The sequence below is a fragment of the Rhinolophus ferrumequinum genome, chromosome 12, assembly GCF_004115265.2.
Source record: "Rhinolophus ferrumequinum isolate MPI-CBG mRhiFer1 chromosome 12, mRhiFer1_v1.p, whole genome shotgun sequence".
NCBI lineage: Eukaryota > Metazoa > Chordata > Mammalia > Chiroptera > Rhinolophidae > Rhinolophus > Rhinolophus ferrumequinum.
The window spans coordinates 51,583,492-51,610,912 of record NC_046295.1 but is presented as its reverse complement, the minus strand read 5'-3'; the positions used below and the strand labels follow the sequence as shown (position 1 = coordinate 51,610,912).

General features: G+C 46.0%; 1 protein-coding gene across 7 annotated transcripts in view; it reads right to left on the bottom strand.

Annotated features, from left to right (window-relative positions):
* UNC13B (unc-13 homolog B) overlaps positions 1–27,421 on the bottom strand; it is a 180,494-nt gene that overhangs the window by 26,713 nt on the left and 126,360 nt on the right. For 3 of the 7 annotated variants that reach the window (XM_033122892.1, XM_033122894.1, XM_033122893.1), the window contains exons 11-16: positions 9,598–9,644; positions 6,682–6,760; positions 4,407–4,481; positions 3,683–3,902; positions 1,068–1,295; positions 330–471 (exon numbers count right to left, since the gene is read on the bottom strand). In XM_033122892.1, the coding sequence (XP_032978783.1) occupies positions 330–471; positions 1,068–1,295; positions 3,683–3,902; positions 4,407–4,481; positions 6,682–6,760; positions 9,598–9,644 (791 nt within the window). Of the gene's footprint in view, positions 1–329; positions 472–1,067; positions 1,296–3,682; positions 3,903–4,406; positions 4,482–5,252; positions 5,259–6,681; positions 6,761–9,597; positions 9,645–11,971; positions 11,995–20,966; positions 23,451–23,541; positions 23,698–27,421 lie in introns of those variants that run through there. The other 4 variants (XM_033122890.1, XM_033122891.1, XM_033122888.1 and 1 more) reach the window with 3 other exon arrangements.

Here is a 27,421-nt window from a genome sequence, read left to right as displayed (position 1 = left end):
CTGAGAGGTACACAGTAGGTGGTCAGTCCCTGGTCTGCCGCTGGGCAGTAGTAAAATTTTTCTAATGCTAGGAAAATAAGTACAGAATGCTGGGGGGCCCTTTAATAGCACTACTTAAGACCGGGTTCGGGTGCAGTAACCCTGGTACAACAGTCCATGAGAAGAAACCCAGAGAAAAAAATGGCTGCTGCCCAACTGAAGCATGTGAGAAATGGGTTTTCTCTACTGCCTCTGCTCCATCCCTCCTAAGAGCCAAGCCCAGAACAACAGGATTTAATGCTGCTCCCAAATACACAGTCCCAGGTACGACAAAGCCCTCTGTGACTTACAAATGGAACTTCTCCTCCCAAACAGGATTCAGGTTCCCAAAAATGGTCTTGGTACGCTTCTTGGTTTTGCCCACTTGCACAGTCACATACGGGTCACTGGATCCCGTCTTGTCCTTGGCTTGCAGGCCCTGGGCACACACCACTGCAACCCAAATACAGAGGAGGAGGCTTCAGACTATGCTCCCAAACTCAGAAGTCCTGCACAGCACGACTCCTCCGTTCTCCATCTTAGAGCAGCCGCTCCCTGCTCCTTTGCACAGGAACCTAACCTCACTCCTCACTTCTCCCCTAGTCCTGGGCCACCAGCCTGGCCCTCAAAGCCTGGCCCGAGAATCCCACCTCCCCCCCGGAGCCCTACCTGACTACTTCCCCTACACCGGTCCTTACCTCCTCTGATACATGCATGCTTCAGCCACACCCACCCAGCTCGTAAACCCTGCTTAACTATTCCCTGATCTCCTACCCCCAGCTCTTGTACTATCAGACTGTTAACCAAGTCTATGCTAACAGATTGTTACCAAATCCTTCAAAACACAACTCCTATGGTTTGTGGTGCCAGTTGGCCTCTCCCGCCTCCCTGGCACCAGGGCCTAGGAGAGGAGGAGTAATGAATAATGAGACCCTCCCTCTCCCCCTCAGTTCTGCCTTCTTTCTCCCCGGCCCCTTGCTCCCTCACACCCAGGTGGCTTCTTCCCCAGGCCCCTCCCCATCCTGTGCCCCACACTTCAGCCTGCTCACCAGTGATGGTAATCTTGGCCGACCATTTGGAGGTGCCGTCTAGCACACTCTGCTTCACTGTTTTCATCTGTTGCACGTGGGCAACTTTGCTCACAGTGAAGACATCCCGGATAACTTCAAAGATCTCCGGCTTATTCCGCTCTCGGATCTTCATGCGGTCCTTCATGGCCATGATAATGTTCTGGGTCCGATCCTCAGCTCCATGTTTAGAGCTCTTTTCTGCAGCTCCTGAAGGACGGCCAGAGACAGAAAGGAGGGTCACCAACAGGCCACCTACTAGGCCGAGGGTCAGGCTGAGGAACGGGGCCTGGGAGATATCACTGAGGAGCGGGAGCAGAGGAGGCAGACTGGGGTATCGCTGAGAGAAGTGAACCGTGTATGGGGCCTGCTGGAGTTTACTGCCGGGCCAGTGGAGTTTCAAATGCAGCTCTAAGGGTAGCAAAAACTTGATCATTGTTATGGGGGTTATAGTATATTCAGATACATGCTGAACTTATTAAACAAAAAAAAATGAAGCTCAGTCTGCAGACGGCTTTGAATTTCTCCATCCAGATGGTAGTTGAGAGATAACCTGCAAGGCTAAGGCCAAAATATCCCCAATGGGTGATATCATCCAGCCTGCTTAGCTGGATGGGAAGGGTGGTAGGTGGGCTTGACAACTCCACCAGGCTCATCCAATGTCCAAGCCATGACACAGATGCCACAACTGGTCATAGCATATAGGTGGGTTCTGCCGCACAACTCCAGTGCCTTTAATCTCAGAAAGTAGTGTGGTATGGTGAGAAAAGTGTGGCCTTTGGTATCAGACGGACTCGGGTTAAATCCTGACTCCACTACTCCTTGCTGGGTAAACCGGTTTAAGGAAAGAATATGGCACTTATCTCTCAGGGTTGTGAGAAGCACTGTATTAGTATACATAAAGCCCTTGGCCCCAGTACCTGGCATCTAGCAAGAACTCAATAAATGGTCACTATTATTGTTACCATCTGGCAGAGATGGCAAGGGCCATCTTCACCACCTGTGATCTTAGCCAGCTCATCTCAGAGGCAAGCAGGCTCTCCCTGCTGTTCTGAGGACTGTGGCCGAACACAGAGTCCTCCGGTGTATTTCACCAGCCAGGCTTCTCAGAAAGGGCCCATCCTTCCTTTACTGGCCCTGCAGACTGGCCCTGCAGACTCTCTTGCATCTCCAAAGGCTTATTAGGCCTTTACTACAAAACCTGGAACAAAAAATAAAGGGCAACAGCTGCATCCTAATCCTGGGAGGATGGCAAGCAGGTTTTCTGTCCAGGGAAGCCAAGAAAAGGGCATTTCATTCCACTCTGTGCTTCAGAGAAGGCTTAGGCCAAGATGCTTTCTGCTATATGAAAAATGACCTGGGCTGCATCCTACTCTTGCCATTTAGCAGATCCCATGCAATACTACTTCCTTGGACTGGGACCTTGAGGAGGTCGACACCCTGGCTAGAGGGCAGCATTTCAGAAGGTTTCCGGCAAGCAGCCAACGCGGCTGCTAGTTCTCAGCAATTAAAGGACCTGCTGGCACCTATCACCCCCTCGTGATAGGTCTGGGCAAAGTCATCACCAGCATTTAGTCTTCAGGCAGTCTTTTTAGAGCCCCCTCTCTTCCACTGACTTTGTTCTGCATATCTCTTTATGTCTACTGTAGCCACGCAACTAGCACCAATCAGGGCTCTTCAAAGAAGCATATTTTAAGAGAACAATTCCTCGAGGCCCCTCCCTCCTTTGTAAGTCACGTATCTTTCTTTGGGATCATGAAATGCTTGTGTCTGAAGGTGACCTTTCTTTCTCCTATCACAATCCTTGAAGATTTCATTGCTATGGCTTGGCTCTGAGTGACACGTGGGAAATGTGGCGGGATGAGAAAACTTTCCCACATTCTCATCCCTGCCCCTCCAGGGTCCAGCTGTGCAAGCCCAGCAGGAACGGAGCAAGGAGGCAAGAATTTGGAGTGCTGCCCGCTCCTCTGACAAAAACTGTTTTTCCTGCTCTTATTCTCCCCATTCTACGATGGCAGCACCAATCACATATTTAGTCAGGGCCTTGGGAGTCTGGCACATTCTACTCTGGGACCTCTGCCGGATCCATTTGAAACTTCTGTTCCTGGAACTGGTGTCTAAAAGCTTCATACATAAGCAAGGAATAAATGCTGCCTTCCCTGGGTCCTAGGGTCTAGACCCCAGGAGGTTCCTCTGTGAGGCCTGGAACCTCACAAAACTCTCTCTCTTCTCATCAGTCTTGGTGCCCAATTAAACATGTTCTAGTCATTTGGGCACTACGGCCACTGTGCTGAGTACATGACTGAAGTGCAGCCTCCGGGACTGCCTGAATCCTAGAAGAGATTCTAGTTCCCCAGAGGGCCACAGAAAGCCCAAAGAATTTTTCCTAAAGGTGTTTAAGAGGGTGCTGTAAGACCTGTTATTTGGAAAGGCAATGTACCCTGACTCAGAACGCTACCTTCTCTAAAAAGGAAAGAACTTCAGAATCAGGTAGACAGAGGAATGATGCCCAGCCATCCTAGCTCTTTATTGCCAGACTACTTTGGAGAGGCCCTGCTGCCCCTGCACCCCACCCCTCATCCTGCAGGGGCACTCACGCTGCAGGCAGTCGGCATTGAGCAGGTCCTGGCACTTCTCATGGCACTTGACTCCACACTCGCTGCAGCGCATGCCCTGCCGGGCAATGCCCCAGAGCAGGCCTTCACACTCATAGCAGTAGGTCGGGGTCGTGGCTGTCCAGACCTCAAAGTTGTGGGGTGTGGTGCACGAGATAGGGTAGATTAAGGCCTGCAGGGTCTTCTTATACACGTGGGATTTCTGAAAGACACGTACCCCATCACCCACCAGCGACTCTGGGTCTCTGCTGAGAGATACCAGAACTGAGATACTTGTAGGGCAATCAAAACCCTGGTTTCTCCTCTGCGAGTGGAGAAGATGCTCTAGACTGGCCCAGCCCATAGCCCAGCCTGACAGCGAGAAGCCCCCAATGTCATGTGCTCCTAGTTGTTCAAGACAGGTCTAACCTGCCTGCTGGGTTTGAGCCTTGTCCCAGCATTCCAGCTTCCTAGGGAAACGGAGGGCACTGGCCACAACATAAAACCCAGTGGTCACGTACTGTCACATGAGACTTGGGCTGACCCCTGGTCTGGCCCCTTACCTCTCCCTGTATGGAAGACTGAGAATAGATGCTCTCTATCCGTTTCATTAATGATGTGTGCCCAACACTCTTGAATTCCCAATAATTATGGCTTCAGAGAGGATCACCAGTGGATGGCCAGATCTTTAGGCCAGCGAACTTGTGAAAGCCCACAGATCACTTACCAGCTCTTCATCCTTGAGAGAGGTGCGTGTAGCCATTGCAGAAGTAATCCCTGCCTTCCGGGATTGCACCAATGACTGTGAGAGAAGACCTGCTGTCAGCCCTGGTTATCAGCAAGGGCTGGCAAAATCCTGGGAAGGGAGTTTCAGTGACCAAAGCAACTTGACTCTAACTTATTACCTTCTCCCTTCTATTTTTACTGTCATTGAGAGGGACTGCCCATAAGTAATAGGTAACAAGCAACCCAGGTTGAGATCCCAAACCTAAGGCCCTTAGAGGACTGTTCTAACAATATTAGAACAGCACTTCTCTCAGGGTGCTGTATCATCCAAAGAGTTTCTCTTTCCTTCACAATTTTTAGATACCCTACCCTTTGTTTATAGAAAGGCAAGGAAAAATGAAAACTTTAGAATTACAGTAGGAAACAGGTAATTAAGAATAGAATAAACGCACAACTCAGAGTCACATTCAAGAACCACTCCATGCTGTTTGTCCTCTATGCCCTGGAATCACCCCATGCCCACACAATCCCAGGTGGCTGTAGAGGCCAGCAGCCCAGATGAGCATGGCACCTGGAAGGGGCAATGCAGCCTCAGTCCAATCAGGCAGGGCAGGGGTTAAGTCTGCGAGCTGGGGCTGCCCTGCTAGCCAGGCTCTTATATAGAGGGGCCACACATATGTGCCAAGCCCAGGCTTTAGGGACAGCCCCTGGAGAGGCACATGGGTTCCCTAAGGCAGGGGACAATGGGCAGAGAGATGCTGGAATATCAGTCCAAGCAGGAGAAACAGTTGGGAGGGGCCCGGGTGGACTGTTATAGAGGATAGAAAAGGGCTCTGGAGACACTCACCATTGCCTGTGCAGAGGAGAGCAGGAAAAGGAACAACATGATGTTAAAGCTCCCCCAAGGGCATAAAAAAACTTTCAGAGGCAACTGAGAGGTTCTTCCCTATAGTCCAATGTAGGGAATATGTCCCAACCCCCTTCTGTCTCTGTCCACTACAAAATGTCTTCAATCCAGACAGCTGGCCAAGGCCAAGGCCTAGAGCTTCTATTCTAAGGAGAGTTATGCCAGAAAGTGAAATATAGGCAAGGTTAAAAGATAGAGAGGGGAAATGAGAAATGAACAGGACACTGCTATACGAACAGTTAAGCAAAGAGGAGCTGGTGGGCAAGAGAAAGTAGAGGATGAGAAAAAAGAGGAAGAAAAGAAAGGAGGAAGAGAAAATAAGAGGAGACAGAAGACAATGAAGGAAGGTAATAAAAAAGAGACGTCAGAATGTATCTTCATCCAACCAGCTTGATGAAGAGTTGGTAGGAGAAGAGGCTCATCAGAAAGGAGAAGGAGAGAGGAAATACACAAACAGGAATAAAAGGAAGGAAAGAAAGAAATGATTAAGAGAAAATGGCAGAGGACAGTTCTATTAAGCCAACTAAGGAGGAAAAAACTGGTGGAGAAAAAAGATAGAGAATGGAGGAGAAATGGGAAAAGAAGTGCACAGAAAAAACAGAACAGATTGAATAGGGAGGAAAAAAAAATCCAAGGAAAACAGAAGCAGAAAAGGGTAATATTGAAAAAGGTTCAAGTTTTGCTGACATCTAGCTTTAGAGCTCTGGGAGAGCCTGGGCCCCACTCCACCCTATCCACTAGGCTCTGGAAAATTCCTTGAGCTGATCCTGCTTTAGGAAGTATGACCCAAAATGGTAGCTTCTGGTCACCCTGGAGGGCCTGAGATCAGCTTTAACACCTAAGTTTGTTTCAGTTCAATTCCACAAATTTTTATCATTACCTCTCAGTGCCAAACACTGAGTTAAGGACCGGAGGCACAGAGACAGCCTAGAAAGCCTATGTCTTGGGAGGAGACCGTCACTTGACCTCCAAGAAGGAGCTGCACTAGTCACGCTCCTCACACACTGAGCTCAGTGACGTAGGTCAGGGCTAGAGGCAGTTTCCATTCCCGGTCCTCAAAGGCGGCTCTGGGGATCCCTAGAGGAACTAGAGACATAGAAGACAGCTCCAGAGCCCCCTTTGAGGGCCCCAGCTATAAATATTCCAAGTGGGAGCTTGAGCTTATGAAGAACCTGGAGCTCTGAAGAGGGAGTGAGGTAGAACAAGTTCCCACTGAAGCCATCACTAAATTTCAGTAAGGCCTTAAATGATTGATCTTCAGACCAATACTTGTCACTAAATGGACCACTACCAGTTCTGATAGTTTGCCAAGGCCCAATCGGGGCTACTCCAAGGCTACAGCCTAAGCCTGCACAAAAATCTCACTCACCAGATCACTGACAAGTGGCAGCGGCTTCTTTCTGCGTAGATCTGGCATGCTGTCAATGCCATAGAGCCCTCCAGCTGGCCTGAGGAGGGAAGAAAATACGTCAGGACCTTCAGTCCTACCTTCAGTTACTGGAAGGTTCAGTGTTCCATTCTCCTTGCTCACCCTCTCCCCAGAGGAAGACGAACTGAGCTCCACCATGTGTCTTTGAGCAGGGTGAGGAAGACAGAAAGTGACGGGCATAAATCCATGGAATGATGAGGAATGGAATCTGCTCTCAGAGTGCCCCTCCTGGTCTCCGTCTATGGTTTTAGCCAAAGACTGAGCTCTTTTATCCCACACTGACAGTTCAAGGCACCTCTGTTTTTGTGAAGGTCCTTGTGCTCCATAGGGCAAGGTGAGAAAGGGTAGTTAAGAGGGCTCCTCTCCACCCTCAGGCCAGAGACACTGCTCCCCAAAATAAGTCTTTCTTGGCCTGTGCTAGAACAGAGCCCACAGGAACGGCTCTACAGAAGAGCTGCTGCCTAGTGAGCAGGACTCCCAAACAATAATGTATAGAAGGAGATCTTCTCCATCCTGAATAAAAGAGTTACCAGTTCTATCTATCCAAGCCTCCTGAAGAAAAAGGGTCTTCATGGAAAGAGGAGCCCACATAATCAAGTGGGGGCAGGAGAGGTGGGATGGGAGACTTCCAAAAGTTGATTTGAGGGGTGGGGGAAAGACCATTTAGGAAGGAAATAAAAGGACTCTGAGTGTTTGACTTAGCCCTGCGGACAGACACATTAATAGGGACCAAGGAAAAATGATAGCTGGAGCAACTGGAGATTTCTAAAAGTTTTATCCCTTTTCTATGCTTACTAATTTATCGTTATTTGCCCGTTGTTCCGTAACAATATGCAATAAAAATAGAGAGAATGCCCCCAGAAGCACACCATTCTCACACTGAGATAACCTGGATTTTATCTGCAACTCTTCTACTAACTCTCTATATGTCCTCTGCCAAAATACCTTCCTCTTTTTGGGTCTTGGTATCGCTTCTATAAAATGAAGGGGCTGAACTACAAAAATCTCCCTGACCTTTTGGAACCTGCCATTTTGAGCCTCAATGAAAAGGACTCTTGTACTTGGTCTTAAAGGCAGATGTGGGGACGGTGAGTGGCTGGGGTTTACACCACAGCTGGTCTCAAAAGAGCTGTAGCTCAGAACAAGTAGGTCCTGCCGGCAACCTAGGCAAAGAATGGAGCCACAAACTGGGTCAAGGCCAAGAGTTGGAACAGGCATGTTGATTTCTAATAAACTAGCTTCCTGAGCACAGGAAATGAACTTTGTTTTCGATGAGACTACCAGACCTAGGGAAGTTCTAAACTTGTGACAGCTTCCAAGGACTAAGCTGAAAGAAGGAAAGATGACAACAGGGAGGCATTTAGAAAATCACGGCATGGCTCCATTTAAAAATAGCTTGGATATCTTCCATCGAAGTGTATGTATTTTACAATTATTAGAGGAAAAAAGCTAAAGCCTTGAAAAAGGGCTGTTGAGGAAGCAACTGGTGCCATGAGTTTGTGGCTAATTCTAAAAAGTATACTATGTACCACTTAAGACAAGAAGTTTTTTGCAACACAAGTGAGCTTTTAACAAAAGAAGAAAGAGAACCTCTTTCACATAATTAACTCTTAATTTAAAAAAGACAAATTGTAAGAAGAAGGAACATGTAAAAATGTAGTAGAGGGGCCAGCCCGATGGCTCCAGCGGTTAGAGCTCCATGCTCCTAACTCCGAAGGCTGCCGGTTCGATTCCCACATGGGCCAGTGGGCTCTCAACCACAAGGTTGCCAGTTCAACTCCTCAAGTCCCGCAAGGGATGGTGGGCAATGCCCACTGCAACTAAGATTGAACACGGCACCTTGAGCTGAGATGCCTCCCAGATGGCTCAGTTGGTTGGAGTGCGTCCTCTCAACCATAAGGTTGCCGGTTTGACTCCTGCAAGAGATGGTGGGCTGCGCCCCCTGCAACTAGCAATGGCAACTGGACCTGGAGCTGAGCTGCGCCCTCCACAACTAAGATTGAAAGGACAACAACTTGGAAAAAAGTCCTGGAAGTACACACTGTTCCCCAATAAAGTCCTGTTCACCTTCCCCAATAAAATCTTTTTTAAAAAAATGTAGTAGATAACTTTATGATCTGATCTTTTCTCTTCCCTGGTCATCAGCCACTGAGAATTCTGATGTCAGAAGGCATTTGTGGGACAAGGAGAGAAGGAAGATCCAGAGAAATCACTGGCAATGTACGTGGGGGCTATGGGGGAGAAAAGGCACTTAAACTCTTTTCTCTCTTAAGAACAGTCAGTCAGTTATAGGCAGCAGTTGAGCAGCTCACAATGAGTCTCTGGTGCAATCACATCGGTCTGAAACTCCCAGACAAGGAGCACAGACAGAACACACGCAACTCATGAGGGATGCTACTTACGTCTTGACTAGAGTGGAAAGCAATAAGTAGGTGACTCACAACAGCTGAAGCAGCACGGAGCCCAGGGAGAAATCCAATCAGCTACATTATCGACAATGAAATGGAAAGAAACTGTCTCCAAAGGCAGATATTTTTCTAATTTCCTCATTCTTCTACCTAAAGAGTATATCACAACTATGATACAATGGATCAGAAATTCTAGAGGCAAGGATGGGGGAGCCCCAAAGCGCCTTTCCCTGCCCCAGGGGAACCATCTGCAAAGCACTCTTTTCTGCCTCTAAGTAATCAGTCTGAAGTTCTCTGCCCCAGAGAACTAACCAGTCTCTACAGGGGAGCCTCTTCCTTCCCCAAGATCCAACTCTTGGAGCTGTTTCTCCTATTTCCCAGGAGGAAAACTAAATGAAACATGACAGACTTTATAAAATCCAAAGAAACCTTGCAGAGAGTCACTTACCCTTCCGGGAGCCACTGGGGCAAAGAGGGGTCGCCATCATTTGGAATCTTTAAAAACAGACAGAACAAAGTTAAATCCTAGGAAAGATGGGAGACTACCATCATTCTTGGTCAGGCAGTAAGCAGTGAAGTAGGAAGCTCAGGGAAGCATAGGTCACGGACACCATGTGGTGAAACTGCCAACTTGACGTTTCAGCCAACGCCCTCATCAGCCAAGGGCAACATGCAGGCTGCTGAGACGAGCAGGACTTCATCTCCCCTCCCCAGTGGATAGGAAGGACACAAGGCCAAGCTCACTGAGATCCCAGGGCTGAAGTCCACTGGGCGTGTGAGAGCTGCCAGAACTCATATGCCCCTCACACAATCCGCTGGTACATGGAGGAGTAACCAAAGCCAGGAAGAGAGTCCACTCAGGCTTCCAGGCCTCACTAAAGCAAAAAGACAACTTCATATAGAGTCTGGTCTTCTTCCAGCTGTGTTCCTAAGTTCCCTTAGCTGCCTCAGAGTCAGACCCCGTCTTTCTAGATTCCTATCTTACCTGTGCTTGGACTTGGCTTAGGTTCCTTGAAGCCCTAACTCATTGAAACTGAGTACTCTCTGCATTTCCTAAGCTCCATATACCCAGAGAACCCGAGCAGATTAGACACGGATTATCCCTCTGGTGAATTTTATGAGTTCTCTAATGAGCAGTTGATCACTGAGGCACCAAATAATTCAAGGAAGGAACAGGTTGAAAACAACTGTTAAATCCTACACACACACACACACACACACACACACACACACACACAAAGCAAATGCATCAGGTAGAGTTCCAAAACTGCCAGGGCTTCCCAGAGAACCAGTGGTAAATGCTCTTTAGGCTCAAGGAACCCAATGCTAGCAGGTCTGGGGCTTCCTGCCCCACCTTGTTCCCCCACACCTCCCAACAACTCCCTGCCACCTGAGACCTGAGCTCCAGCTAACTATCCCAGAGCAAATGAGCTCTAACACAAGAGAGGCAGAAGTAAACTGTTTGGCTTCAGACAGGAGGCAAAGTTTTGGGAGCACTAAAGATGGGAGAAGTTATAGACAGAATGAAGCAAGATAGAGTAGAAAAGGGAGCATTAGGACTGGCTAATGAGTGATATAAAAGTGGGTAAGAATTATCCCGGGTCAACACAGGCTCAAGATGAACTCTGGATTTAGGACCCTTCTCGGGAAGACCTTTCTCAGGTTGTCTGTGCTCTAATCAAGCCTATCTGCCTACTGCCTACAGCACTTCAGGACTCCATTTCACCTCATCTGCCTCCTGCTCTGGGATGATACTGGGAGAGGGAGGGCCAGGCCCCAAAGGCAGCCAGAAGTGGTTGAAGCAAGTCTCCTAAGGTTGCTTGTGAGGGGAGGCCATCCCTAAGTCCCTAGATCCTACCAACCAGAACTTATTTTCCCTTAGGAAACAGTCACAGTTTCCTAGAATTAGACGTTTGCCGGAAATCACTGGGCTTAGGAAAACCAAGTCACAAAAAGTCTTTGGGAACTAGGGTTCGCTGGCTGAGATCATACACATTTCCTGTGCTGAGAGGGGCCAGTGGGTCTGCAGAAGCCTGCAGACACAGCATTGAGCATGCACACAGGACACCGAAGGAGGTCTAGACAAAGTACCCACAGGAGGTACATTCACAGATACGACCTGTGCCCGAGAGAAACACCAGTGAGCACAGAGCCTGCACAGAGGGCTACAGAGCATGTGTGCACACCCATCTGGGAGAGGCTTCCATGTTCTCTAGGGCCCGAATCACAGGCAAAGCAAACCCTCACGGTCTTCAAGAACCAGTGCTTGCAGGCACAGAGCATTAGGATACTGTGCAGTCACAGGGCATGAGGGAACCACATCACAGGTCCACAGAAGCTGGTGTGCTCACGAAGGGGCCAGGAAGCCTGCTCAGAAAGAAGCACATTCACACTTAGGGCCTCAGGCAAGAGCAAAGTGCCCACAGCAACTCCTGCTCTCAAATACAGTGTGTATGCATGCTGGGCTCAGCGAGGGGGACAGCATATGCCAGGCTGCAGCAACAAGGAGAAAATGAACACACTGTGCAGAGTAGGAGAAGAGGGCAGTCAGTGTCCGGGGCGTCAAACTGAGTACAAGTGGAAGCGCACACATGCCACAGTGAATGGGCACCATGCGGGCACACACATTCTCACACTGTGCTCCAGGGGTGTCTGCAGGAGCACGTAAGCATGGAGCATGCACACAAACTGTTTTCAGGAAAAACAGACTATCTACATGAGCCAGATCGTGTGCACACACGTGCACGCACACACACACCGTGCCCAAGACGGAGGGGTGGACAATAGACAACAAAAAGGCCCCAAAGGGCCAGAAGCACAACCTGAAGGGCTCCTCGCTTTCCTTCTGCAAGGAGAGAAAGAGCAGGAAAAAAAAGGGCAGAGAGGTTAGTAGTTTCGGTCCTAGAGCAGGGAACCCAAAGAAAACGCCAGCTAAACCTCAAGGAAAATGGAGGAGACAGCGAGGTCCTCTGAACAACTGGGAAGTTCACAGAGCCCAGCTCCCAGAATCCTTACCTCCTGTATTTGCTGGCCCCTGGTTTGTAGTTTAGAACACCCTGGGTTTGGCTACTCAAACCAAAGGAAAAAGTCTATCTGGGGATTCCAGTCACCCTTTTCCCTTTTCCAAAGTGGCCTGTATGCAGGGTCAGAACTACCAGGGTCACAAGACCAGCTTGGTTACCAAGGGCTATTCCAACAGGCTATCTGAGTTGGCTGAGTACAGAGTGAAGTTCATTCCTTCCTCAGAAGCTACAGCAGCTCACTGGATCTGGGATAAGTCCTCAGACCCCAAAGCCCTTTCCATTTTGCAATGCAGGGTTGGCCGTGCATCTGCCCAGCAAGCCTTGGCCTGTTTTCCCAGAGCCTAAGTGAAGGTAGGCCATGTCAAGCCCAGGGCCAGATGTTTACCAGCTGTAGACCTGGGGGCATGAACTGGCCACTGCCCTAACAGAAGTCACCATGGTCTGGATGATAAAACTATGACTGCAATCCCAGGCCTGATTATCTATCAAATCCAGAATACTCCACAGGAAAATGACACTTCCAGAAGTATCCAAGTAAGCCACAGTAGAGGAAGAATAAAGTTCAGAGATTACTCCTCTCCTATTTGGTGAAGACTACATGGAATTCTAGGCCACACATAGAATAAGCCCACAGCCTTTCTTCTCTAAGGAAAGTCCAACCACCTGGGCCATCAGCTCTCCTCCACTTTCTTTTCTCTCCCTTTTAAGGACTCACTGATGTTACATAACAAGGAGAAGGAACAACAATAAAAACTAATTTATAAGTTCCTGATTCTTCAAGCTATTTATGAGGACCTGATGGGTCACCAGAGCGGCTACAGGAAGACGGGGAGGTGAAAAAGACACTTCCTGGAATGGCGACCACATCACAGGTCCACAGGTACATCTACTCCCTACCTCCCTCAGAGCACCCTGCTCCCTTTGAAGAAGAAATTAGGCAACGAACACTAACTGACCCTGTGACTCAAATTGGAAAGGTTTCTTTCCTCCTCCACTATCTTAAATACGTTGTACATATCATGTCCAAGTTACTTAGACTGTATCCTTCTGTTCTTTCCAGAGTTCTCCATTATGCCTAAAGAACAAAATCCAATCTGTTGACAAGGCCCTCAAGGTCCTTGATCCGTGCATGACCTGGCCTCTAGTATCTACTGGGTGGGCACAGACTTAATTAAGACTTAGCTCAATGTGAAAGCTCTGTGAAAATTTCCTTATCTGCCTTCCTCTCAAAAGCGGAATTAGGTGCCTCTCCACCATGTGACCCTGGCATCTATATTCTACATGCACACTTCTGTGACTGTATGTTGCCAGTACTGTTTCACTGTAATTGTCTGTATAAACATCTCCCTTTATACACTGTGAACTTCTTGAGAGCAACAATTATATATATACGAGGTCAGACAATTAAGTTTGTGAACTCACCCTAGAAAGAGTGCTACATACCTCATTGCCGAATATCACTACGGTCACCTTCGAAGTACTCCCCTTGGGAAGCTATGCACCGACGCCAGCGCTTAGTCCACCCTTCAAAGCAATCTTGGAACTCTTTTTCTGGAATGGCCATTAGAGCTGTCGTCGTATTACCTTTGATGTCCTGAATGTCATCAAAATGTCTTCCTTTCAATATTTCCTTTATCTTCGGGTAAAGAAAGTAGTCACTGGGGGCCAGATCAGGTGCGTAGGGAGGGTGTTCCAATACAGTTATTTGTTTCCTGGCTAAAAACTCCCTCACAGACAGTGCCGTGGGAGCTGGTGCATTGTCGTGATGCAAGAGCCATGAATTGTTGGCGAAAAGTTCAGGTCGTCTAACTTTTTCATGCAGCCTTTTCAGCACTTCCAAATAGTAAACTTGGTTAACTGTTTGTCCAGCTGGTACAAATTCATGATGAACAATCCCTCTGATATCAAAAGATTAGCAACATCGTTGCAACAAGTTCACGAACTTAATTGTCAGACCTCGTGTGTGTGTGTGTGTGTGTGTGTGTGTGTGTGTGTGTGTGTGTGTGTGTGTATTTGCCTTCGTTAACCTGAAGGCTTAGCACATCTCCTAGCATTTGTAAGTAGTAAAAGGAACCTGAATTTTCAGGACTTAGAAATCAACATCTTTTCTAAGAAAATGTCTCTTACCCATCACACCAGAGAAAAGACACATCTCTTAGTCAGTAGCCTATACCATTTTCCAGACTTCCAAAGAACTACTCGTTGTTTAGTTTGTCCCACCCACTGGACAAACGTTAAAAAAACTTTTTGTTAGGAACCAAACTTTTTGTGCTTCCTAACTTCCTAACATGCCTTAGGATTTTTCCAGTCAGATTTAGTTTTCAGTTTAAGTGATAATATAGGCGTATGTCTAAGGAACACATGCTTTGCAGGAAAATCCCTGACCCCTAAGAATGGTTTCACTCTTCCAAATAGCCCACTTCATGAGGAAGTGACACGCTTCCTCATTGTTAAGACAACCTTAACTCCATTGTACTTGGGAGTCAAAAGACTTGAGGCACCCAACTTATTTAAGCCTGCATATCCTTATCTGTACAAAGTGGTAAGAATAGCTACCTCCAGGGTTATTGCAAGGATTCATTTCTTCAGCAAATACTTACTGAAAACCTACTGCACACGAGGCACTCTTCTCGTGCTAGTGACGCAGCAGTGAATGAAACCAACTCCCTTATCTTGAGACAGATTAATGTATCTAGTGTTTTTTTGAGTAAGCTCATTTATTTCTAATAACTCTACTGGATAAATACTATTATTATCTCAACCTTTTTGTTGATTAAACTGAAGATCAGAGAGGTTAAGAAACTTGCCTAAAGTCATAGCAAGTGGCAAAACCAAAATTCAAAACAGGCATCCTGGTTCCAGGATCTGGAACTATATATACCATATCACATGTGACAGGGACTCTGTTGAAAAATTCAGGTAAGGGGAAAAGATAATGTGCCATGTGAGGATGTTACAGTTGCTATTAAAATTTTATAAAAGGTTGTCAGGGAGGCGTCAGTGATAAAGTGACATCTAAGCAGAGACCTGAAGGAAATGAGTCCAGAAGCTCTTCAGAGTTCTACAAGAAAAGTATTCCAGTCAGAGAACACACAGCAAATGCAAAGCCTGAGGTGAAAGCATAATTGGCGTGGAGGAACAGCAACTTTGCAACAGAGCGAGCGCCGGTTCAAATATGGCTCTCACAAGCACTCTGGCTTTCATTCTGAGACAGAAAATCACTGGAAGGTTTTGAACAGAAAAGTGATATGATCTGACTTATGTTTTATAAGGACTACTCTGATTGCTGTGGGGGAAAACAGACTGCAGAAGGATAAGGGGAGAAGCAGGGAGACCAGTGAGACTACTGCAATTATCTAGACAAGAGAAAATGGGGGCTCAGACAAAAACGACAGTGGGAGATGTCGAGATAGTGGTAAGATTCCAGATATTTTTTAAAAGTAGAGCAGGCAGAATTTACTAATTGAGTGCAGGTTGTCAGAGAAAAGAAGTAAAAAATGATGGATGTGGACTCAAGCAGCCCAAGCAGTTGCAAGAACGGGGTTGCCATTCACTGGTAAGGTAGACTACAAAAAAAGCAGATTTGGCAGCGACTTCAGGAAAAGGATCAGGAGTTTGGTTTTGGACATGTCAAATCTGTGATGCCTATTTATATCCAAATGGGGATGTTAAGTAGATGTGGAATCCGGTGTCCATGGAAGATGGCTAGGCCGAAGATATAAACCTGGGGATGCTTATGAAACTCATGATATTGGAAGAGATTACCTAAGAAATGAGTATGAATAGAAAAGAAGGAGTCGGGATTGAATCATGGGATGCTACAAGGTTGGGAAGATGAGGGGGGACCAGCAAAGATGACTGAGAAGGAATGGTCAATAATGTTGGGGGAAAACCAAGGCTGAGAAGTGTTCTGGAAGTCAAGTGAAGAAAGCGTTTCCAAAAGAAGGAATTGAGGTATAGGGATAGAATAAGATCAGTGGAATACAATTGGGAGTCCAGAAATAAACTTACGTTTATGGTCAGCTGATTTTTGACAAGGGTGCCAAAACCCTTCAATGGGGAAAGAACAGTCTTTTCCAGCAAATGGTGCTGGGATAACTAGATATCCACAATCACAAGAATGAAATTGTACCCCTATCTTACACCATCTACAAAAATTAACTCAAAATGGATCATAGACCTAAACGTGAGAGTAATCACTATGAAACATTCAGGGGGAAAAAAAGAGTAAATCTCTGTGACCTTGATTTAGACAATGGTTTCTTAGCTATGAAACCAAAAGCACAATCAACACAAGGAAAAATAGATAAACTGAACTTCATACAGTTGAAAACTTTTGCATTGTACTTCATTATGATGGTTATTACAAAAAAAACAAACAAACAGGAAGTAACAAATGTTGGAAAGGATGTAGAGAAATTAGAAACTTTGTGCCCTGTTGGTGAGAATGTAAAATGGTACAGCCACTGCAGATATGACAATTCCTCAAAAAAGTCAGAATTACTATATGATCCAGCAATTCCACTTCTGGATATATATCCAAAATAAATGAAAGCAAGGACTCAAACAAATATTTATACACCCACGTTCATCGCAGCATTATTCACAATAGCCAAAAGGTAGAAGTAACACGAGTGCCCATCAAAAGATAAACGGATAAACAAAATGTGGTGTATATTCATACAATGGAATACCATTCAGGAAAGAAATTCTGACACTTGCTACAACATGGATGAACTGTGAAGACATTATGACAAGTGAAATAAGCCAGACACAAAAGGACAAATATTGTGTGATTCCACTTATGTGAGGTATACAAAGCAGTCAAATTGCCAGGGCGGGTGGAGGGGGAGAGGTTGAGGGGAGAAGGGGGAGTTAGTTTAACGGGTACAGAGTTTCAGGTGGGGAAGATGAAAAAGTCCTGGAGATTGAATGGTGGTGATGGTTGCACAGCAATATGAATAAACTTAAAATGGTAAAAATGATACATTTTCTGTTATGTATATTTTACCATAATAAATTTTTTCTAACAAAATGTTTATACTTCAAAGGACACCATCAAGAAAGTGAAATGACAACCCGCCGACTGGGGGAAAATATTTACAAATCATATATCCAATAAGAGACTTATATCTAGAATATATAAAGAATTCTTACAACTCGACAACAAAAAGGCAAATAACTCAATTTTAAACAAAAGATTTGAATAGGCATTTCTCCAAAGAAAATATAAAAATGGCCAATAAACACATGAAAAGATGCTCAATCAAAACCGTACTAAGATTCCACTCACACCTATTAGGATGGCTACAATAAAAAACACAGACATTAAAAAGTGTTGACAAGGATGTGGAGAAATTAGAACTCTCAGATGTGGCTGGTGGAAAGGTAAAATGGAAGTTGGAGAACAGTCTGGCAGTTCCTCAAAAATGTTAAACCGCCTTACCACACGACCCAGCAATCCCACGTCTAGGTATATACCCATGTTCATGCAAAAACTTGTATGTTCACAGCAACTTTATTCATAACAACCGTGTGGTTTAAAAAAAATGTTCATCAACTGATGAGTGTATAAACAAAATGTGGTATACCCATATAATGGAATCTCACTCAGTCACAAAAGGAAATGAAGTACTGATACATATTACAATGTGGGTGAATCTTGAAAATATTATGCTAAGTGGAAGAAGCCAGTCATGAAAGGCCACATATGACCTTTGTATAAATCCATTCATATGCAATGTCCAGAAAAGGCAAACCCATAGAAACAGAAAATAGATCAGTGGTTGACAGAGGCTGGGGACAAATGGATTGGAGATTGACTGATAATAGGTAAGGGTTTTTTTTCTGGAGAGATGGATATGTTCTGGAATTGATAATTACATAACTCTGTGAATATACTAAAAACCACTCAATCCTACAATTTCTAATGGGTTTTAATAGTCAATTTTTAATATATGTATGTGTGTGTGTGTGTATACATATACACACACACACACACTGTATTTATAAATTATAACTCAATAAAACTCTTAGAATAAAAAGCAATCAGTATTTCGCGTTGCTGACTGCCTGATTCAGAGGACTAGATCAGGAGTTTGGCGACATGGGGGTGGTCATCTGACAGCCTTGACAAAAGCTGTTTTGGTAGGGTGGTAGGAATAAAAGAATTGAATTTTTATGTGATGCATGTGAGAGTACTTAAAACAGTGCCAGGTACATAACCCCCCAAAAAGAAGAAAAGGGATGAAAAATAAGAACTCAAATTAATGATAAGCTACTACTAGTAGCTTATCTCAGGGCTTAGGCCCTGAAAGGTCTCAAGCAGAGCAGTAAAGAATGCTGATTTCTCAAATGTTTTGTTGTGACAGCAGCCCCCGTTATCCTGAATCAGTTTACCAGGTTAGGGTGACTGCTTTTGTGGACTCTATAACAAGAGTCAGAGGTTGGCCTGTGTGCTTCCCTTGCTCTGTGGACTGGTGCTGGAGCCAGGCCTATACCCAGCACGGAAGGGACGCAGTCACTGCCTGTAGAGCCCTTCACCACTCCTCCTGCAGTCCACAGACCAGACTGGGTCTTGGCTAGGACCCAGAACTTTGGCTTGCTTTCTTATTGGTGCTTCAGAAAACCTCCATCTTCTCATCATCACTGCTGCTGCCACCACCTGCTTACCATAGGTACCACAAGTTCCTCCTGTGTTGCCCAGCAGGACGTCAGCCCTGAAGGGGAACTTTGCAAGCTGAAGAGTGGGACCCCAGTGTCCTGGGTGCTCATTCAAACATAACTCCTGCCCAAGGTTTAGGGAGTTAGTAAGAAAGTACTGCTTTGATAGCTGTTGTTTCTATTGTTGCTATAATGTAATAATTTCTAAATGCCCAGGGAGAAGGAAAAAGGGCTGCAAAGTTACGAAGAGAGAGAAATCCCTTACAGATGAGGAATTACAGAAAGCTTCCTGAAGGAGGTGATGTTTTGACTGTATGCTGAAAAATTGAGTAAATTTTGCTAGGCTGGTATGGTGAACACAACACCGTAGGCTAGAAGAAAGCATGTATATGTGAACATGCTGAGAATACAAAGTTTAAGATGAACTTGTGAGACTGCAGTTTCCTTTTGGGTGGAGTACAGTGGGACAATGGGAGATAAACCTGGACATGCAAACTAGAGACCAGTTGTAGCGGTCTTGAATGCCAAGTGAAGGGATTTAGACATTTTCTGATAAGCTCTAAGGAGTCGCTCTGGTGCATCTGAAAGGAACGTGACATGATTTAATCTTTCATTTTTAAAATTTAATTTTATAAGTCGATATTATATTCATAGGATTTAAATTCTAAAAAGCATTAAAGCATAAAGTGAAGAATCTCATCCCATTAGTTTTTCACATAATACCTTTCCCTATGGGCAATTGTGTATCCGTTTCTTATGTATCTTTGTCACATGCTCTATACACATACAAACATACTATGGGTTTGAACGTGTATTCTCTCCCTCTCCTTTTTATACAACTGTAAGCATCTTAAACATACTGTTCTGCACCCTGTTTTATTCATATGTCAATTTATCTTAGATATCTTTCCATTTCAGTAAAGAGCTACCTCATTCTTTTCATAGCTGCACGATACTGTATTCCATTATTTGGACGTGCCAATAACTTATTTAACCAGTCTTTGTTAATGAACATTTAGGTTGTTTTCAATCTTTGCTTTTAAAAACAATGCTTCAAAAATAGCCTTGAACATATGTCCCTTCCACATGTGAAAATATACCTGGAAGTGGTGTCAGGGCTCAGAGGGGATACATTCTGATCAATTTTGCCAATTGCTTTCTTTGGAGGTTATACCAATTTACACTCCCATCCCATGAGCGATGTATGAGCGCCGATTCCCTCATACCTTTGTCAACACAATTATGTTTCATAATTTTAATTTTGCCTTAGAAAGATTAATCAGATTACATGTATGAGAGGACAACCCCATTTACATTTAAAAGTGGATGAATACAGCATATACTCTTGGGATAAACTTAATTTTGATTGGGAGAAGTAATTTTAAAGCTGCATACTATTTCCACGCTGCCTAGAAAAAAGTTCTCTCATTTCTTATAGTCAAAACCATTCCATTGTCCAGTTCCTAGGTGAGCAGCCTTGAGCTGGAGAGGGAAGAATTGGACTACGGTCTGGGGAGGGCAGATTCAGGCTTTTGGGCAGGACCAGAATTAGAAGCAGTTCTTGGACAGCTCCAAGTCGGAAATAAGGTTCTGGGTTGTCAAGTCCAGTACTAGGAAAAAGACAGGTTGGGATAAGGGAAATTCCCAGAGTGGCCTCATCAGCTGCTAAGGAAATGGCAATCTTCTCTCAGCAAGAAACCCCTGGAGAACAATTTTAAAATGTAACGTAGGATTGCATTAGTCCCTCTAGTGGCTGTGAGTCCCCCATTCCTGCCCCTTACCCCACACCCACTTTACACCGGAATGTCCTAAAAGTTCTGCAACTATAAAGGACTTCTGCCCAGATGTTCCTCCCTCTTTTGAAAATGTACTTTCTAAAGCTCTCCCCCGGAAACCCCACATAGATAGGGAACTCCCTAGGGACAGGAACTTTAGAAATTCTTTGCTTTAGAAATTCTTTCACTCCAATTCCCACAGAATTAGCTTAAAATCTATACTCACGTAATCTAGATTCAAGCTGTGGACCTCGCCCTTCACCTTGTGAAACTCACCACCAAGTTAGGTCTGGTGCTGGCCACATGGAGGCCACACCCAGCCAGCTGTGACCCCATTAAATAGAGACTTGGAATACCTGGGTGCATGTCTTCCACTGAGAGATGGTTCGCCTTCTGCACCAGTTCATGCAAAAGATTTTTCTGCCTCAATCTTTTCTCTCTTAGAACATTTTTAAAGTTGTTGATGCACTTGTTGAGGTAGATGGTCTCTGCACACACTTGCTCTAGGCTTAGTCTGCCCTGCTTGGGAGATTCAGGCCTGGAACAAGTTTCGCTTCCCAGACCCAGAGCCAGAGCAAAACCTGGCAATGAATGTGCAAGAGGTGAGTTATTGGAAGCCAGAGAGGTTTGGTCTCCCTGTGTGGAGATGCCCACTCCACCAGAGACCACACTGAGCAAGCTCTCACTCTCCTGACTTCCAGGGCTCTCCCCTGAGAAATCCTGGGCACCTCCCGAACTTATGGTCCCAAGAAGTCTATCACTGTTCTCTGATTGGGAACCACTCTCATTGCTTTCCGGGTCCTCAGGACTGATTGACCCACTGTTCTCCAGTTTCTGAAACACTCCCTGCAGAGCTGAACGGAAGTGGTGAATTGCTCGGCCGAGTTTACTTGTGTAAAACTTCATTTCTACATCTTCGTCCTCCTGAGAGCCTCCCAGGCCACAAGAGGACTTTTCGAAGACATCTTTAAGGACCTGAGCAGCACGTTCCCCCTCTTCATTCAAGTCAATATGAACCATGTCACTGAAAGTCTCAGGCCCTCTAAGAATTTCCTCCATCATGCTGTCACAGCTCAGAGTTGCAAGCCTTCTGGACTTGTCTGTCAAAAGGTCCTCTAGCTGCTTTGAGCTCAGAATATCAAGCCCGGCTTCACAGGCCAGGAGCTTGTCCTCTGTTTTCAGCAACCCAGACAGTGACATGCAGCTGCTGGCCTCACTTTTATCGATGCAGTTGTCTTGTATTTTTTCTACTTTACATGCTTCAGGTCCTTGGCTGCACTGTTTGAAAACCTGGGATTTCCCAGATTCCTCCTCTTTTGAGATTAACACTAGAGAAGGTTCCTCAAACTGGTGGAGGGCAAACAGAGAAGCCTCTCTCGCTGTCAATTCATCACAGCTGCCACCGATGACTTGGCCTGTTCCTGATGTTTCTTCAACTTCATTCCCTGGCTGAGACAAATCACTTGGCTTTGCTAAGCTGTTCTTGGATGGGAAGCAAAGGCCTTGCTGCTCAGGGGTCAAGGGGCCTCCATGTTGATTCTGGGCCTTCGTTTGATATGTTCCTGTTATGCGTCCTCTGCTTCCTATTTCCATCTGAAGAACTGGTTCGTCTGGGTTTAAAGAATTCAAATTATGATCCTGAAGTTGTTGCAAAAATGACACAGACTCTTTTTGGGGATTCTTATAACACTGTGGCCCACTTGGTTCTTCACTGGTGGCAATCCGGACCCCTACACTCTGCAACAGGATGGATTTCTGCAAGATGAAGTCTCTATGCTCTAGATGGGCAAGCTTTACAACAGTAGGCCTGGGGGCTTGGTCTCTGCCTGTCCTGTAAGCCTCTTTGATATACCTGTTGCACTGCATGCCATTAACACAGAGGTGCTTGGCCAGGAAGCTGTGCACCAGCTCCATGGTATTTTCCCCATCTTGCTCAGGAAGTCCATACAAATACAGAATGGCTTCCTCACTGGGTCTGTCCATATGAGGTCCCTGGGCCTTTCTTCCCCCACACACCTTGGCCAGGGAGCTGCTGCCCACCTGCAGGCCTTCTATTTCACTCAGAACTGAGTCTACACAGCTGGAGACTTCATCCACTGAACCCCAGACTTGGCTCAAGTGCTGCTGCAGCTCAGCAATCTCAGTTTGGAGGTGGCTGATACCTCGCAGCTCTCTGATTATATAGTCGACTACATCCCCCAAGGGCTCTCGCTGTTCAAGGCTGGGGCCCCTGCCCAAAAGGGGCTTGGCGTGGTTCTTCTCTGAGGGCTCCTGACAGCTGGTGGTAATGCTGGCAGTTGAGAAGTCCTGAGAGCCAGACTCTGAAGCACAGGCAGTGGAGCCCAGAGGAAGCGGGCTGCTGGCCTGCTGCCCAAAGCTGCAGTGCTGGGCCAGGCCCCCGTCGTTATCCCCACCAATGGCTGAGGCTGCTGACCCACAGCAAGGGGGTAGTGAGCTGTCCTCTGTTAAGGATCCAGCAGGACTTGGGGACTTGCTCTTGATGTGACAGCCAGTCTCCGCCTTAGCCTTATCTGGGGAAAGACTGGAGGAGGGTCCCAAAGTGACCATGATTTCTTCCTCTGACTCTTGCAACAATCGCTTCATTTTCTCCCTCAGGGTCTGAGGGATTCTCCACTTCTTCCTCTTATTTCTGGTCAGGATGCTTAACACAGACTGTCTTGGAAGGCAACACCCTGTCCTGCTCTTTTCAGTCTATTTCTAGCAATTATTGCTGGCTGAGGCCTTGGGCTTAGCCCATAGTGCTGCCTGAAATGGTCCCATGCGTGGTCTCCAAACCTGGCCCATGTCCCTGGGATCCTGGCTTGACTCTTATTCTGCAGCTAGTGAAAGGGAAAATAGTACACTCATGTCAGAAAGCAGCTGGATACTTTTAAGCTGAATCAAGCTGTCAAGCAAGAATACAAATGTTACCTTCTAAGACTGTCCTCTGCCTCCCAGCGCCGGCCTCAAAAGCTGTAGGCAGGCAGGTCTCTCTCCTCGGCTTCCCATCAGAATACTGATGTCAAATCAAACCAAGTCCTGATGTTCTGGGCAAATACTCAAAGGCATCAGGATTGAAACAAACTCCTGGGAAGTAGGCGGTGGTGAGGTCAATAAGTATCGGGAACTTTACAAAATTCAACACTAGGGTCTGGCTCACAAATGAACAAATAGATGCTTAACACCAAAGCTCAAATCACATACACAGTGAAACTCAATTCACATACACAGTGAACGACGAAGATAAGACGCTGAATGTTATTTTTTCCCCCAGTTGGCTGTTCTGGTGAAGGCTCAGCTACGCAAAGGTTTGCTTCTGCCTGTGCTTACCACACGAAGTGTTTTCCCTTTTTTAGTGACAGCAACCCTTCACATGGAGAAAGGACCATGGCAAGTATTTTAAACTTGGAGAAAAAAAAAAAGTGTTTTCTATACCTAATTCTAGAATAAGGTGGCACAGTATGGGCATACTCACTGTTCAGATTCAGGAGGCATTTAGCATGCTTGGATCTAGGGGGGCAGGTGGCCAAACAGGGATGAAGGAGGCTCAGGCTCAGCCAGAATCCTGAACTCAATTTAATTATCCCCAAGGGCTTGGTGCAGCCTAATCAATACACGGGTTCAACTTTTCTGGCCCACATCTGGTCTAATGCCTCCTCAGAGTATCAGGGGAAGTGATTTTCCAACACTATCCATTCCCAGAGTAACAAAAGGTTGCTCTAGCCCTCTGACTGGCCTGGAGAGAACAATGCATGGGACAGGTGGGGAGTTGGTTATATCACAGAGGGCTTCCGGGTGCTTTGCTGTTCTCCAAAAAGGTAAAGACCTGCCACCAGTCTTGCCCCTACACCCTAAGCTACGGGCACCTGTACTACAGAGGCGGAGATGACTACTACCTTATGTGGGGTGGGCATCCATTCCCTTTTCACTGGGAATGTGCCGAGTGCAGGCAAAGAGCAGAGTGCAAAGTACAAAGGGGAAAGCAGAGAGCCCAGGAATGCATGGCACTGCCGATATTCTCTGGCTCTGCTGGGCCACCCGGGGTGGGGTAAAATGGGCTGGTGGGGCACCCTACCCTTCATGTTCTTCAACCAGAGATGGTTTCCCCATTTTATAGATTTATTATGGATTTGATCTCGATTTCTAAATCTTCTAAACCCCTGCTTCCTTTTCTTTCCCCAGTACTCACGGTAACTTTAAAAGAGGGAAACTGTGTATGAAGAACACAAGCTGACAGCTCCCACGGCTATTAATTTTCAGGAAAGGCCACCATCGATGGTCTGCAGGCCTGAAAGTTAAAACCACTGTTCCTCCAGACTAGGAAGAATCAAAAGGATGAGTCATACGACTAGGGAGAAAGATGAAGCCGATCCCTTTCACTGGAAATAAGTAGGCCAAGAACCAAGAGACAGAAACTAGATTAATTCCCATTTTATTTCTTCCCTTCTCTCTAGTTCATCTAAAAACTCTACTTCATCTAGAAATTCCTCATTTCAGAACTCTACCCATCCTGTGAGGCACTGGAGAGGCCCAATTATTGCTTTACTCAATGTCTCAAGGGGCCAGGATGAGCCATACCCCTAATTTGGCCAGCTCACGAGAGAGAGAGAGAGAGAGAGAGAGAGAGAGAGAGAGAGAGAGAGAGAGAGAGAGAGAGAGAGAAAGAGAGAGAGAGAGAGAGAATGCTCCATGTGCACAACCAGAATCCTGGGTCTCGGGCTTAGTGCCCAGCTGCCAAGCCAGCAGAGCCCCCAATTCTAGGACTGACTCATCGCATTCTTCCTTCTCTCCTCCCACAAGTACAAAATCTATATTTCCAAAGCCATCCCTTTCTCTCCTCCCCAACTGTACAAGGTATTGGCACCTGGTATTAGCTACGAACAGTGTCTTTGGCCCTTGAAGGGCTGGAGTTGACAATGAGCCTTTCAAGTGTGTCTCAAGGGAAAGATTACTTACTGAAGCTCTCTGTATGACCACATGAAGCCATGGGCAAGTGCTACTAAGCAACTTAAGTTTGGGTCTTGCTTCACCAGCGACCTTGAATTAATAAACACTTAACTTCTCTGTGCTTTAGTTTCCTCATCTGTAAAGCGGGAAAGTAGGAATATTATAAAGCTAAAATGTGAGACTGGTAATTAGTGAACTGTAAAGCACTGCAGTGCTGTTATTACTTGTATGGCAAGTCCCTGAGACAAAGAAGCAGGGAAACTAATATCTAAGCGAAATATGCAATAGCCAAATGCTATGATTTGAGTGAACCATGACTTATATCCCAGCCCCAGGCCCCTACCTTTCCCACTCTCTTCTAATGGTCTACAGCAGTGCCAGGAATCCCACCACTAGAGCAACAGAATGTTGTTAGTCTTACTCTCCCCTAGAAGTTGTGTGACATGTTTTTTTAAATAAGAAAAGGGAGGAGCAAAATATTCAATCCCTAATATTTTATTCAGGTGAAAAGAGGCTTGCCATCCTTCCTCAGGAACGCTGACAGTATACGGAAGGGGGAAACAGCTGTAGGAGGCAAGCTTTTCCTTTCTAGTGCTGGTGAAGCCCAGAACACATTTCCAAGGTCAGCCCCACTATGGTCCAGATGAGGCATTTTCTCAGGAACGAAAATGAAACTGACTCTCCTGCTGTTGCTTCAGTGCAGGCCAGGTTAACTTCAGGCCTATCTGCTTCTGCCCCTCAGATCAATGCTCCAGATATTCTTGGCTTAACTTCCTGGATATCTTGCCAGGTGTCCCCTCCGAGAGTGCAGTGCCTACAATATCTGCTGGCCAGCCACACAGGGGGCGAATGGCACAGCCATGTGTTTAGAGTCCTTTCCTATGGTCTCCTGAAGGACTGAAGGCAAAGCTGCCTGGCTTCCTACATTACGGACAAATAGGAAATTTCCAACTAGAGCTGTCATTTCCAACTTCTCCCGGCCCCAAACAAAGAACCTAGCTTCCACATTACACAAACAAACAAAACTCTCCAAACCTTCTTCTAAATTGGCAGTCAATGCCCCTGGATGAACTCTGAAATTAAGAACACCTCCTGGGGATGTGGGTTCCCCAAAGGTACCAAACCCACTCAGTCATCCGGATATTTACATTTTAAATCAGGGGACAGAGCTCAATGGGATGCCCAGAAGATCAACCACTCACTTTGCTCAGAACCCAGTTGGATACCAGAAGCCAGAATGGGCTAAAAGGGCAACTCTCAGAGACAGGAGGCTCAATTCAAGTCCACCTTCTTCTTCTCCAGCCTCTATGCTAACTGTTCTCACAGGAATGAAATAACAGGGGCCAAAGTGTGAGAAGGCCAATTTGATATCTAAATCAATTCAATCGCTATGCCAGGCACTAAACTATGTGCCAGGGATATAAGATACAGTTCCTGTTCTCTAATATAGTAAAGTTTGGAGACGGAGATACGCATATAGACAAACACAAAATAAAGTGATAAATGTTATAACAGAAGTAATAGAAAGCCAGTATTTATTAATTCTAGGGGTGGGGAATGGGAAGGCAGTGAGAGGCTCAGCAAAACTATGACAGGGTGGGCCACAGAGAAGCAATATGTGAGCTGATCGGATAAGGAGGCCTTGGGGTCCACCCAGCTCAAACCTGGCCCTCTGGTTTCTTCAAGGTTCCCAGAGCTGTCACCCTGCCCTATCCTGTCAGCCTATCCACTCTAGGCAACTCTCTAAATTTCATACATACATTCTCAAAAATGACCATACCTTTCTTTGATCTTTTCCTAAGGAATGCTTAAGACTAGGAAAAATGAAGCAGCCCTTTCAAGGGATATCTGTGTTTAAAAAGGG